Source organism: Triticum aestivum, chromosome 5B, assembly GCF_018294505.1.
Source record: "Triticum aestivum cultivar Chinese Spring chromosome 5B, IWGSC CS RefSeq v2.1, whole genome shotgun sequence".
NCBI classification, from domain to species: Eukaryota; Viridiplantae; Streptophyta; class Magnoliopsida; order Poales; family Poaceae; genus Triticum; species Triticum aestivum.
The window spans coordinates 442,347,908-442,362,642 of NC_057807.1; the positions used below are offsets into that span (position 1 = coordinate 442,347,908).

At 50.4% G+C, this 14,735-nt stretch overlaps 2 protein-coding genes across 2 annotated transcripts; both read right to left on the bottom strand.

Annotated features, from left to right (window-relative positions):
- Positions 1 to 3,877: 3,877 nt before the first annotated feature.
- Positions 3,878 to 6,226, bottom strand: LOC123116363 (cyanohydrin beta-glucosyltransferase-like). The gene has a single exon (XM_044537327.1). The coding sequence runs from the start codon at positions 5,409 to 5,411 to the stop codon at positions 3,999 to 4,001; it is 1,413 nt and encodes a 470-aa protein (XP_044393262.1). The 5' UTR covers positions 5,412 to 6,226; the 3' UTR covers positions 3,878 to 3,998.
- A 1,552-nt stretch (positions 6,227 to 7,778) lies between these two features.
- On the bottom strand, positions 7,779 to 11,029 carry LOC123114850 (inverted formin-2). Its single transcript, XM_044536240.1, has 3 exons — positions 11,013 to 11,029; positions 10,435 to 10,897; positions 7,779 to 7,896 (listed from the first exon to the last, which is right to left on the bottom strand). The coding sequence occupies exons 1-3, from the start codon at positions 11,027 to 11,029 to the stop codon at positions 7,798 to 7,800; spliced, it is 579 nt and encodes a 192-aa protein (XP_044392175.1). The 3' UTR covers positions 7,779 to 7,797.
- Positions 11,030 to 14,735: the final 3,706 nt, after the last annotated feature.

Genomic DNA, 14,735 nt, shown 5'->3' on the forward strand with positions numbered 1-14,735 from the left:
TGACTCCTGCCTACATCTACTACTATTACTCCACACATCGGCCGCTATCCAGTATGCATCTAGTATATTAAGTTAACAAAAAGGGAGTAATGCCTTAAACAAGATGACATGATGTAGAGGGATAGATCCAATCAATATAAAAAAACAATCTTTTTACCCTTAATGGCAATAATACAAATACGTGTCATGTCCCCCTTTATCATTGGGATTGAGCACTGCAAGATTGAACCAATTACAAAGCACCTCTCCCATTGCAAGAAAAATCAATCTAGTTGGCCAAACTAAATCAATAGATCGGAGAGAAATACAAAGCTATGTAAATCATGCATAAAAGAGTTCAGAGAAGACTCAAATAATATTCATAGATAATCTGATCATAAACCCGCAAATTCATCGGATCTCAACAAACACACCGCAAAAAAATATTAAATCGAATAGATCTCCAAGAACATTGAGAAGAACATTGTATTGAAGATCAAAGAGAGAGAAGAAGTCATCTGACTACTATCTATGGACCTGTAGGTCTATGGTAAACTAATCACACATCATCGGAAGGGCAACAAGGTTGATGTAGAAGCCCTCCATGATCGAATCCCCCTCTGGCGGAGTAACGGAAAAGGTCCCAGATGAGATCTCAGAAGACAGAAACTTGCAGCAACGGAAAAGTATTTTTTGTGTGCCCTCTGGTCTACGGGGAATATTTGAGAATTTATAGAAAAATAATTAGGGTTAGAGGAGCCACAGGGGGGCCACAAGTTTGGAGGGCACCCCCCTAGGGCATGCCCCCTGATCTTGTTGCCTCCTCATGGCCCTTCTAGCCTCCTCCTGAAGTTTCCAAGGTGTATTGTGGTCCAAGAAAATTTGTCAAAAAGTTTCGTTGCATTTGGACCCGGTTTGGTATCGTTTTTCTGTAAAGACAAAAACAAGGAAAAAACAGCAACTGACACTAGGCACTAGGTTAATAGGTTAGTCCCAAAAAATGATATAAAATAGCATAATGATGCATATAAAACATCCAAGATTGATAATATAATAACATGGAACAATAAAAAAGTATAGATACATTGGATATGTATCAGACGACCCTGCAGAGGGAGCATGCGATGCCCCACCCATGTCTTGATGATGTGGCCATCCCCTCGGGCTGCACTTCTTCAGGCGGGCAACTTGGTGTTGGGGCGGAGCTGCAGGATGGCTCCTCCAAGGTCGCAAATGGTGTCGCCATTGGTCTGAACGCAGACCCGAAAGAAGTACCAGAACAACTCAAAATGGGGGTTGTCCCGAGAAAGCACTCGCAAAAAGGTGATGAAATTTGTGATGTGAAGAACTCTGCTCGGTGAATGTCGTGCAGCTGGCAGACGTAGAAGCACAGCAGCCCACGAACGAAGCCATGGAGGGGAAACCCCAACCCCCTCTTGAAATACTCAATGCAGAGAATATGCTCACCATCGTGAGGAGTTCGCGAAGCCTTGTTCCCCGGGAGGCGACATTCAGGATCTGCCAGCATCAACTCTGTCTCCACGAGGGCCTAAAGTTCTCTGGCAGTGGCCGGGGAAGGGACTAATATTCCGTGCTGGCCCTCTTCCTCTTTAGCCTCACCCCAACGACAAGTGGATCTTGGCTGGGAATTCGAGGATCCTTCTCGCTCCTGGTTCTGTCCATCTTGATGGCGAGGATGGGGCCAACTGGGGTTACGCAAGCGGGCGGTGAATAGTACGCGATGACGGAACACTTTCGGGAGCTCGAGACAGGAAGGCAGAAATGGATGGAGACGAAGGAAGGGGAAAACCTTCATGTTTCCCCCCCTCCTTATAGCTAGCTTGAAACCGAAGCACCTGACCTTGCGACATGCCATGTGCACTACACATCTGAAGTTCCCAGTTTCGTGAGGTGAGGCGCATGGAATCAAGAGCCATCATCATCACGCCCCTTAATTGGCAGGATACGTGCAAAATGGCCCTTCAATAGACTCTAGATCAGCCAGGTGGGCCGAGTCGGCGGCTGTTAAGATTCGTGGAGGTCAGTCAGTACCGCCCTCGAAAATAAGGCCATGTTTGGTTCATAAGTCCTAGGACTTTTTCTAGTCCCAACTAAAAAGTCCCTAGTCCCTAAAAAGTCCCTCCCTGTTTGTTTCCAGGGACTAAAAAGTCCCTAGTCCCTCCCTAGAGGTTATTAAATGACCATGTTATCCCTAGTATACAGAAAAATAACAACCAAGCAACACCATGGGGCGGCGGGGCAATGGGTGAAGGGAGGGGTATTGTTGGAAAAGTCCCAAAAAGTCCCAAAAAAGACTCTCCTTGAGAGTCTTCTTCATTTAGTCCCAAGAGGCAATTTTAGTCCCTAGTAGTCCCTCCTGTTTGGTTAAAAAGTCTCTAAGAGGGTCTTTTTCTAGTCCCTACACCAAAAAGTCCCTGGAAACAAACACCCCCTAAATTTCCCCAAGAAGAATCACAAGGACAAGCGCTATCGACAAAGGAACCCGCCGGAGGTCTCAAAGATCAGCTGCCTTCACTTATGATGAAATGAAATTAAAGTCATTTGGCCAGATCTCCATAATAGCTTGTCAAGTGGACACTGAAAGAATATATGCCAGAACAACTCATCTTTATCACAAAAGAAATACTTAGGGCATCATTGCCAATTTCTTTTTCTTGGATTATCTTTTGCTAGGATAATCTTGCGAGCTAAGTACCACATGAAGATTTATATTTTCATCGGGACTTTCATTTTTCAAATATATTTGTGGTGGACATTTTTTCCATCATTGATGAGGTCTGAATACATAGATTTGACCGCGAAGGCACTAGAAGTAGTCAACTTTCAAAAGAATGTGTTTGATTCTTGTGAAAGGTTAACCGCCATCAACCTTTTAATAAGATTTAACCTATCGACCCATTTGTCCCCAATCAGTGTCTTCGGGAGGCAACACTCAACGGTACCTAGACCATCACAAAAGCAATAGGGGCATCTTTCCGCTACATAATATGATAGAGTCGTGGGTATTGCAAGCCTAGTGGCAATCCCTTAGGCATGTATACTGCCAAAACCTATTAGTTAGACAACTGCCTACTACAAACGCCCCTTAAGGCAAAAAGTATTTTTGGACTCCATGAGACCTTTTCAGAAAGGCCAGTCCGTTTGTTTGGCCTCAGCCTCCGAGAGGGTTTTATAACATAGGTACTTATTCCCAAGTAATTCTTGTCAACACTCTCCTCAGGAAGTATCTTGTATAGCCATTTTCTCAATACACACTTATTTTTAATCTCAATGTCTTCCACGCCTAGACCTCCTTGGTCTTTAGGGACACATACCGCATCCCATCTCGCGAGATGGAGTTTACGTTTATGTTCATTAGACTAACCTGGATCTATAGTAGTCCAATCATTTGCTTACCCCTTTACGTATTTCAAAGAAAGATACCATGAACATAGGTAAACTTGTGAGAAGAACATTGATTAGAACGAGCCTTGTCTAATAAGACATAAGCTTAGTAATTCAACAACCCAGCTTTTTCTCAACGCGATCCTCAATACCTTTCCATTCCTTATTAAGAAGTTTACGGGAATGCATTGGAATACCAAGGTATCTAAAAGGAAAACAGCCAGACTCAGAACTAACTAGTTGTTTGTACGGATTCTCATTTTTTGGCCTTTCCAAAGCAAAAGAGTTTGCTCTTGTGCAAGTTGATCTTGAGACAAGATAACTGCTCGAAGTATAGTACAGTTGATCTTGGCACGGTAGGGTTTAATTGATTAGAGAATTAATCAATTGTTAGAGGCACCGATCAACCCCATTAGCCAATAGACTTCCTTATCAGCTTATTCAACATTTATATATGTGCAAGTGAAAAAATGAAGCTCAATTTCTCTTCAACTTGCAGATTATTAGAAGCTCGTTCATCACTCATCAGTAGTTCATTCTACTGACTTGTGCTAGTTCACTTAATAGGTACAAAACGAATTGATAGAATGAACTATAAACAAATAAAATAAAAATCATAACCCCTTGAGCAGCACATCCTCAACGAACCTATCAAGGTTAGCACAGGACGAGCCCCCTTCTTTGGTAGCATCTTCAGCCAGCCTCTTCCACTCCAACGTCTTCTCCCTCGCCTCCATCCCCTTCCTCCCGACCATCATCTCCCTCACCAGTGCAGCTATTTCATCGTCCCTCGCCTCCTGCGGCAGCTCCGCTCCGATGTTCCACGCCGTGCTTACCTGCCGGCAGTTTGTCGTCTGCTCGGATATCATCGGCCAACCGAGCACCGGCACCCCGCCGATCACGGTCTCCAAGATGGAGTTCCACCCACAGTGCGTAACAAAAAGCCCCACGGCTGGGTGGGCAAGGACCGCCTCCTGGGCGCACCAAGGCACGACGAGCCCGTTCTCCCCGACCTCAACGCCGGCGGCCAGGTCGGATCGCAGAACCCACAAGTAGGGAGAGCCGCACCTCGCCAGCCCGGACGCAAACTCCTTTATCTTGTCGGCGCCCGCGGCGGCGTGGCTCCCGTAGCTCACGTACACGACGGAGCGAGCCTCTTTCCCGTCCAGCCACGCCATGCACTCCGTGTCCTCCTGAAAGAGGCTCGGCGTGTCCGTGGAGCTCGAGAGGTCGTCGCTTCCCGCCGGGAGCGACGATACGATTCTGGAGAGAGGGCCGACGGTGTAGACGGGCGGGAGGAAGGCAGCGAGCGCGTCCACGACGTCCTTCTCCATGTCGTGGAACGTGTTGATGACGACGGCCTTGGATCCGGCAACGACGCGCATCTGGTGGAGGTGGATGCGCATCAGCGCGCTGTCGGCGTCCGCCGTGTGGCAGAAGGTCGGCATGTCCCTGAGCCGCATGCCCTTCATCCCGGGCACCCAGTCGACGGCCGCGTCGAGACTGCCGTCGGTCTTGTACCCGGCTCCCTTCAGCGGGACGAGGCCCCTCTTCACCAGCTCCTCGAACTGCATGTACCCCATGAGCTCGGCCGCGGACGCCGTGAAGAACACCACGTCGGGGACGCCAACGTCCCGCGCCGCCGTGGAGGCGAACGACATGGGCGCGTCCACCACGACGCAGCTCACGGGCGGCGCGCCGGGCCTGCGCGCCATCGCGCGCAGCAGCTCCTTGAACGGCTCGAGGCAGTTCTGCTCGAGCGCTTCGTGGTGCGCCTCCAGCGACCGCGGCGGGGACTCCAGCGACAGCCCGTCCGGGATGACCTCGACACCGAGCCACGGCGCCGCGGCCGCGGACGCGTCGGCGCCCTTGGCGAGCACGAGGCGGCGGTGGTGCAGCTCGGTGTGGACGAGCGTGACGTGGAAGCCGCGGGCGTGGAGGAGGCGCGCGAGCTGCGTGTGCGGCGCGACGTGGCCGTGCGCCGGGAACGGCACGAACACCACATGCGGCTTCTGCTCGGAACCCATATGACGACGCGAGCGCGCGACCGCCCCGGGAGCTAGCTAGCTAGCTTGATCGTGTATAGTTTGCCTTGGCTTCGCCGACTGATGTGCTGATGGCTTGTCGACGACGTTCCTCGCTACCTTCGTGCGTGCGGTCGGGCGGGAGCGGAGACAAAAGTGCCACGACAACGCCCGGGAGCTCCATAGGCCGTTCACAAGACCGATTGAACACGGACCCTGATGATTCGAGACCACACAATTCGCTGGAGCGCCCAATGGCCAAGGTGCGTGGGAGCACACGGTGCATGCAAGCTAACAACTACTCCGTCCGTTTAGAGGCGACCGAGAGGCGCAGCGGGTCCACCACGTTCTCTCTCTAAGAGGCGACCGAGAGGCGATAGCTAAGGCGATCGGAAGGCGGCGCCTAGGTTTAGGGTTTTGAACGTAGGGTGTGGTGATCTTCAGGGCAACCGGGGCGTGGCGACGGCGCTGCGATCTTGGCTTGGTCCTCCTGCGGTTGGCGACCCTGCTTGACGAGGTGCCCATGGCATCTTCCTCGAGTAGGGGAGGGAGGACTCCTCCCGTGGTGCTGACTCCGAGGAAGCAAACCCCGCTGAAGGCAAGGGAGGCGGGAGACAAGGCGAGTCGGAGATCCTCATAGTCTCTGGCTGATGGCAAGACCTCGGAGGACTAGTGCATGTGGATGTTATTTGTGACCCATCGGTGGATCCTTTGTCGCAATGGGGAGAATGGATGCATGCCTCGCAGGGTAGGGCATCGTCGAGTCATCAGGAGAGGAGGCAATGGCAAGGAACATCCAGCAAGAATGTAAGCAGGGAGAGCTCAATGTCAAGTGGGGGTGACAATGGCCCGAAAGGGTATGCGTATGTGCGTGACCTCCCAACTCGCAGATCTCTGTATAGAGAATATACGCCCTCGGCTGACTCCCACACTGGTGGGCCAAAGCAGAAAGGAAAGGAGCAAGAAGAGGTTCTAAGCTCACAGAAAATGCACACTGGTGCGGACGGGACTAAGGAGAAGGATCTACGTCATGATTTAGAGGGAAAAAGGGAGAAAGAGCTTAGAAAAGACTTATACCAGAAGGTGAGCGATGGTGTCATATCCCCAAGAAAGAGTCAAGACTATAGAGAATGGCAGCAGCGCAGGATGGAGAAAGCACCGAGGGAGCATTACAGGAGACCGGGGTATTATGTCAGGAAGCCTAGAAGCGACGTGGGGTCTTCTCGACAGCGAGAGGACCACCATTGGTATGCTCCCAGAGACACGAAGAGACCATCTAGGCAGATGTGGGTGCCCGTAGGTGAAGGAACTTGGAGGCAAGGAGGCGATGCTCTTGTTGGCGAAAAATGACAGAAAGTGTCGTCTGTCTTTGAGCGTATCGGTGATCATGGAGCTAGATCGGTGGACCTCGAGAGCCGGGGCCGCCAGGAGCAATGAATCTCCTTGTTTGGAACTGTCGGGGATTGGGGTTGGACTCGACAGTTGGAGAACTAAGGGACCTGATTAGGTCATACAACCCAGCGGTGGTGTTCTTGAGCGAGACAAAGAAGAAGGCGCGAGCAATGGACAATGTTAAACGGAGTTTAGGGTTCCGTAATGGCATTGTTGTGGATTGTGAGGGAAAGAGTGGTGGTTTAGCTCTACTCTGGAGGGATCATATATCGGTTACAGTTAGGCCGTGGTGCCAGTACTATATTGATGCGGAAATCTCTTCAGAGGGAAGGACCTTTAGATTCACTGGAATTTACAGAGAACCTCGGACAAAGCACATGATGAGAACTTGGGATGCTTTTTGTTATTTGAAACGACAAGATAATTCACCTTGGCTTTGTGTAGGGGACTTTAATGAGATTCTTTTTCAAACAGAGCAGCGAGGAGGAAATCCCAAGAACTTCTACCAGATGGAGGACTTTCGGGAGTGTCTTGGCGATTGTGGCCTAGCGGATTTGGGTTTCACTGGTTACCCTTTTACGTGGGACAATAAGCAAGATGGGGGGGCAAATATTCAAGTTTGGCTCGACAGGGCTATATGCAATGACGAGTTCTTGCACCTTTTCCCTGAAACGGCGGTGGAACATATTCTCACCGAGGAGTCTGTGACGCCCCCGATTCAATCGTACACTAATCATGCACGCAAATGTGTACAATCAAGATCAGGGACTCACGGGAAGATATCACAACACATCTCTAAAAGTAAAATAAGTCATACAAGCATCATAATACAAGCCAGGGGCCTCGAGGGCTCGAATACAAGTGCTCCATCATAGACGAGTCAGCGGAAGCAACAATATCTGAGTACAGACATAAGTTAAATAAGTTTGCCTTAAGAAGGCTAGTACAAACTGGGATACAGATCGAAAGAGGCGCAGGCCTCCTGCCTGGGATCCTCCTAACTACTCCTGGTCGTCGTCAGGCATGTAGTAGTAGGCACCTCCGGTGTAGTAGGAGTCATCATCAACGGTGGCGTCAAGCTCCTGGGCTCCAGCATCTGGTTGCGACAACCAGGTAGAATGGAAAGGAGGAAAAGAGGGAGAAAAGCAACCGTGAGTACTCATCCAAAGTACTTGCAAGCAAGGATCTACACTACATATGCATTATGCATGGGTATATTTGTAAGGAGGTAATATTTGTCGACTGAACTGCAGAATGCCAGAATAAGAGGGGGATAGCTAGTCATATCGAAGACTACGCTTCTGGCAGCCTCCGTCTTACAGCATGTAGAAGAGAGTAGATTGAAGTCCTCCAAGTAGCATCGCATAGCATAATCCTACCCGGCGATCCTCCCCTCGTCGCCTTGTGGAAAAGCGATCATCGGGTTGTCTGTGGAACTTGTCTGGGTGTGTTTTATTAGGTATTCAGTTCTAGTTGTCATAAGGTCAAGGTACAACTCCGGGTCGTCCCTTTACCGAGGGACACGGCTATTCGAATAGATTAACTTCCCTGCAGGGGTGCACCACATAACCCAACACGCTCGATCCCATTTGGCCGGACACACTTTCCTGGGTCATGACCGGCCTCGGAAGATCAACACGTCGCAGCCCCACCTAGGCACAACAGAGAGGTCAGCATGCCGATCTAAATCCTACGCGCGCAGGGGTCTGGGCCCATCGCCCATTGCACACCTGCACGTTGCGTACGAGGCCGGAAGCAAACCTAGCCCCCTTAATACAAGAGCAGGCTTACAGTCCAATCCAGCGCGCGCCGCTTAGTCACTGACGTTAAGAAGGCTTCGGCTGATACCACGACGTCGAGTGCCCATATCTTTCCCGCGTAGTTGGTTAGTGCGTATAGGCCAGTGGCCAGACTCAGATCAAATACCAAGATCTCGTTAAGCGTGTTATTTTGAAGTAACCGCGGACGCCGACCAGGGCCAAGCCCACCTCTCTCCTAGGCGGTTTCAACCTGCCCTGTCGCTCCGCCACATAGTAACAGTCGGGGGCCGTCGGGAACCCAGGCCCACCTCTACCGGGATGGAGCCACCTGTCCTTTCAGCCCCCACATCAGAATCACTTGCGGGTACTCAACGAGCCAACCCGACTTTAGTCACCATCTGTATAGTATATGTATGTATAGTATATACTCATGATCACCTCCCGAGTGATCACGCCCCGATAGTATAGCAAGGCAGACTGACAAAAATGTTGGGCCAATGATGATGAACTAGCATCCTATACTAAGCATTTAGGATTGCGGGTAAGGTATCAACGACTGTAGCAACAATGACAGGCTATGCAACAGAATAGGAGTAATCGAACAATAACATGCTACACCACTCTAATGCAAGCAGTAGAGAAAAGAATAGGCGATATCTGGTGATCAAGGGGGGGGGGCTTGCCTGGTTGCTCTAGCAAGAAGGAGGGGTCGTCAACTTCGTAGTCAAACTAGGCAGCAGCAGCGTCGGTCAAACATAAGCATGACGATACGGGACATGACAATGAGCGATGGTAGGTGTGCCCTAACACGGCAGTAAGTGGTATCGACGAAAGGGGGAAACATCCGGGAAAGTATCCCCGGTGTTTCGCGTTTTCGGACAGTTGAACTAGAGGGGAAAAGTTGCGGGTTCACTATGCTAGGGACGCGTGGCGGACAAACGGGTTGCGTATCCGGATTCGTCTCGTCATTCTGAGCAACTTTCATGTACAAAGTTTTTCCATCCGAGCTACAGTTTATTTTAAATTAATTTTAAAAGATTTAATCTTTTTTAGAATTTATTTAATTATTTTAAATCAACATTATCCAGAATAGTGTATGCTGACGTCATCATGACGTCAGTAGTCAACAGGGCGTTGACTTAGTCAAACTGACGTGTGGGTCCCGCTAACTAATTAACCAAATTAATTAGTTTAATTAACAGATTAATTAGGTTAGTTAATTAATTACGTTAACTAAACATGATTAATTAAGTTAAATATTTAATTGATTATTTTCTTAATTATTATTTTTATTCTCTTTTTTTAACGTTCTAAGGGCGTGGGCCCCATTTGTCATTGTCACAGGGGGGTCTTAGCGGGCGCCCGAACGAGGGGCGAACCGAGCCGCGACGGGGGCACTGGCGCCGGCGGCCAGGGCGGGCCTCACCGGTCGGCCGTTTCCGACGAAGGAAGCCGGCGCAGGAGGGGTCGCCGGAGGCAACAGCAGGCGCGGCCTCGCGCGAGGCGGCAAAGACAAGGTGGTCTCCAGAGCGCGGCAAGAGGGAACGGGAGGGGCCGCACCGCAAGCCGCAGCAGCACGGTTGGGGCGACGGAGCCGCGGCAGGACGACGAGAAGGAGGGCCGCGGGTTGGATGGCCGCCAGGGGAGGGGTGAAGCCAATGGAGTGGAAGGCGGAGGCAGAGCAGGGCGACGCGGTCGCGGCTGTGGGCGCACGGGAGCGAGATCGGGCATGGGGTGAGCGCGTGCTGCCCAGAGCGTGAGCTCCGGCACGCGGGTGCACGCGCGAAGGCGCGACCGTGGGTGCGGCGGGGTCATGGTGAGCGTGGTCGGCATGCACGGGGACAGGGGAAGAGAAAGAGAGGTCGGGGCCTCACCACGATTCGTAGGGAACGGGGCAGTGAGGGTTGAGGAGGAGGACGGGGACGAGCGGCGGAGAGGATGGCGGGGAGGCGGTCGGGGATGTCCGGCGAGGAGTGGGGCTCCGGGCGACGACGGTGGTCGGCGACGGCGGGGCTGAGGAAGCCGAGCACGGGGCGGCGTCTTTCGGGGGAGGTGCCGGCGTTGGGGTCGAGCGGCTCCGGGCTCGGGCCGTTTCCGGCGGAGAGGAGGTCGAGGAGGCGACGCCGGTGAGGTAGAAGCGGGGCGACGGGGTCGCCTGCCCCCGATCCAGATCGGGGCCGAGAGGAGGGGGCGCGAGGAGAGAGTGGGGGATGGGGGAGAAGTGGGGGGTTAGGGTTTCGGGGGAGTGGGGGGGTTAAGGCAGTGGGGTGGGCCGGTCGGGCGGCCTGGTGGCCAGCTGGGCCTGTTGGCCCAGTGGGGTGGGGGTGGCTCCTTTTCCTTTTTTTTGTTAGTTTTCTGATTTTGTTTTTCCTTTTTTCTTTTTCTTTATTTTCTTTTCTGTTTTAATTGATTTTAAGTTTTTAGGTCTTTTATAAAAGCATGGTACACTCACCTCAAATACCTAGGCATTTATTTGCACACGTCGAACATTTTAGATTTAATATTTGAAATCTTTTATTTGTTTGCTTGATTTTGAATTTGAATTCGAATCGATTTCGAACTGACGCGAGCAACAGTAATCAATGTGATGTGGCATCATTAGCAGAGGGTTACTGTAGCTTAATTATTCAGGCATCACAGAGTCTGACCATACGGTGCTGGTCATCAGGGCGGCGGCATCACTGGATGCGGGCGGGCACAAGAAGCAACGGGATTTTAGATTCGAAGAGGCTTGGACAAGACATGAAGATTATGAGATAATGATAGTACGGGCCTGGGAGCAAGCCAAACAGCAACATGGGGAGTACGCGGGCATGAGCAGTAAACTGGACACTCTCTCCAAGGCCATGCAGACGTGGAGTCGAGAGGTGTTTGGCTCCCTCCGCAGGCAGATCTCCAAGTTAAAAACGCAGGTAAGGGAAGCGAAAGAACGGTCGTTGGTGACCGGTTATTTTCAGGAGGTCAAGGATATAGAGAGTCAGCTTCATGATCTTTATGAAAAGGAGGAGATCTACTATAAACAACGTTCACATATAGACTGGCTGCAGTGGGGCGATCAAAATACTAAGTATTTCCATAATCGGGCTTCCCATCGAAGGAGGAAAAATATGGCCAAGGCTCTTCATAGGGATGATGCATGGTACGCTATGTACTTCTGATGAAGACATGCGTGCTTTGGCTGTGAACTTTTATGCTACTTTGTTCAGTTCCGAGGGCTCAAATGCAGCAGCCAATGTGCTGCAACACATTGATACAATAGTCTTGGGGGAGATGAATGGGAAGCTCACAGCCATGATCACGGATGCTAAAATTGAGACAGCTCTATTTCAGATGGGCCCTACGAAGGCCCCGGGTCCGGAAGGCTTTCCGGCATTGTTCTACCAACGACACTAGTCGTTAGTTAAGGAGGATGTTTGCAAGTCGGTGAAGGAGTTTTTGCATGGGGTGGCGACACCTGAATGTTTCAACGACATGGTTATAGTGATGATACCTAAAGTCAACTCACTAGAGTTGATGTCTCAATTTAGACCAATCAGCCTATGTAATATGCTCTACAAAATTGCAACAAAGGTACTTGCTAATAGACTTAAGGGAATCCTCCCAGTATTGATTTCAGAAGAGCAAAGTGCTTTTGTCCCTGGGCGTCTCATCACGATAATGTTTTGGTTGCATCTGAGTGTGTCCACGCTATCAGAATGAGGAGTAGGAGGAAGCCTCTGTGCGCGGTTAAGCTAGATATGATGAAGGCATATGATAGAGTGGAATGGGTCTTTCTTGAAAGGGTGTTGGAGAGGTTTGGTTTTCATGCAGCATGGATTCAGATGATTATGAGATGTGTGACGTCGGCAAGATTTATGGTGAAACTCAATGGGGGGGATCTCAGATTCCTTTCTACCGTCGAGGGGGCTCCGTCAAGGTGACCCCCTATCGCCTTATTTGTTCTTGTTTTGTGTGGAGGGCTTCTCAGCGCTGCTAAAAATGAACAAAGTTCTGGTGACATAAAGGGGGTGTCTTTTGGGAGCACTGGCCCCATGGTAACCCACCTCCTCTTCGCGGACGATAGCATTGTGTTTCTTGAAGGATCCAAAAGTAATCTCCTTGCCCTCAAAACAATTATAGGGGACTATGAGATGGCTTCGGGACAAAAAAGTTAATATGCAGAAATCTTCTATTTTCTTTGGGAAAGGAAGCACGGAGGACACCAAAGAACAACTTAAGGCTGTCATCGGGATTTCTTCTGAAGCTCTAAGTGAGAAATATTTAGGGCTGCCCACAGTTGTGGGAAAGTCAAAGGAGGGTAAGTTCAAATATGCCTGGGAGAGTGCAAAGGGTAAGGTCACGGGATGGAAGGGGCAAGGACTATCTAAGAAGGCTCGTGAAGTGTTGGTAAAATCGGGGCTCCAGTCAACCCCAACTTTCACTATGAGTTACTTCCAGCTCACCAAGAAATTGTGCGGGAACCTGACATCTATCTCTTCTAACTTTTGGTGGGGTGAAGCAAATGGTGAGAAAAAGGTTCACTGGATTGCGTGGAAGAAAATATGTGAGAGTAAGCAGGAGGGGGGATGGGGTTTCGAGATATGGAGGCTTTCAACCAAGCTTTACTAGCAAAGCAAGCCTGGAGACTGTTGCAAGTCCCTTCTTCTATGTGTGCGCGCGTCCTCAAGGCACGATACTATGATCATGGAACAATCCTCAATGCGACATGTCTGAGTGGTGCATCATATACTTTCAGAAGCATTCTGCATGGTAGGGACCTGCTCTTGGAAGGGCTTATATGGAGAGTGGGTGATGGCTCTACCATCCGCATTCATCATGATAGTTGGATCCCTTGCAAGGGTAGCCTAAGGCCACTGGGCTAGGTGTTCGTGCCGTGGATTACGAGGGTGAGCGATCTCCTAAATGATGAGGCTACAGGGTGGGATCGACACAAGCTGGAAGCAATGTTCACCGAGGGCGGCGTATAGGATATTCTTCAAATTTTTGTTGGTGGCCTGGTTACAGATGACATCTTAGCATGGAATTTTATGAAGAACGAACAATTTTTGGTGAAGCCTTCTTATCATCTGTGTATGGAAAAGAAGAAGGCGAGAACGGGACAGCCCAACTCGTCCTCAACGGCGGCGAGCCACCGGGGTTGGCTGGCGCTTTGGGGCACCAATGCGCCGGGGAAGGTGTTGATCCATGTGTGGCGACTGATAAAGAATGGCCTGGCGGTGGGTTCTGAACTACTTTGCAGAAGAATCAAGCCCGACGTTTTTTGTCCTGCTTGTGGATGTGAAGAAACAATGTATCACAGGTTTTGGGGCTGCTATCATTCCATGTTGTTCTGGAAGGAGTTGAGGTCGGTATTGGTGCGAGGGTGGCGAACCCACCTCAATCGATGTGCACTCAGAGTTCGATTGCATCCTGGATGCTTCAGTGGATGTCGGATGCCTCAGATGACGAGAAGTCAACAATGGTTCAAGGCTTATATGCTATTTGGCTGGCAAGAAATGACACTCGGGATGGAAAGCGAATTGAAGAGGCGAACTTGGTGGCGAGGAGAGTAGCAGCTCTCATGGAAGAATGGAAGAGAGTGCGGGGGCGGACAGATTCCTCGTCATCATCCACCCAATGTGCAAGATGGGAACCACCGGAGCCAGGCTGGCTCAAGGCCAACACCGATGGAGCTACGTCTCGGTCGGGACAAGGAGGAGGAGATGGAGTTGTGTTCAGAGATGAAGATGGCGCATTTAGAGGTGTAGATGCTATCTTTCTACCGGATGCTACAACAGCAGAAGCGGCGGAATTGCTGGCGTGCCGGAGGGCGGTCGTACTAGCATTGCAAAGAGGCGCTCCCAAACTCCATTTGGAGACCGGCTGTCTTAATGTTGCCAGGATGCTGAATGAGCAAGGTCGGAATCTGTCATCAGTTGGTATCATGGTGGAAGAGATCAAGATGATGGCCAGAAACTTGGGTGAGTTCAAAGCTACTTGGGTACGGAGGGAAGCAAATAAAGTGGCTCATGAGATTGCTCGTTTTGGTTTATGTAATGGAGTTTTGGTTTCGTGGGAGTTAACTCCCCCAGATTGTATTCTCAGTATTGTTTCTGATGAACTTCCTAATTTAGTTTAATAAAGTGGGGAAGTGAATTAAAAAAAACTCCCTCCGTCCCATAATATAAGAACGTTT

What these genes read in the sequence shown, in the direction of transcription:
- LOC123116363 (XM_044537327.1), bottom strand. Translation starts at nt 5,411, where the DNA reads ATGGGTTCCGAGCAGAAGCCGCATGTGGTGTTCGTGCCGTTCCCGGCG.
- LOC123114850 (XM_044536240.1), bottom strand. An exon ending in CCCGTTCCCTACGAATCGTG is followed by an intron (nt 7,897 to 10,434) that starts GTGAGGCCCCGA and finishes TGTCGCAACCAG; the next exon opens with ATGCTGGAGCCCAGGAGCTT.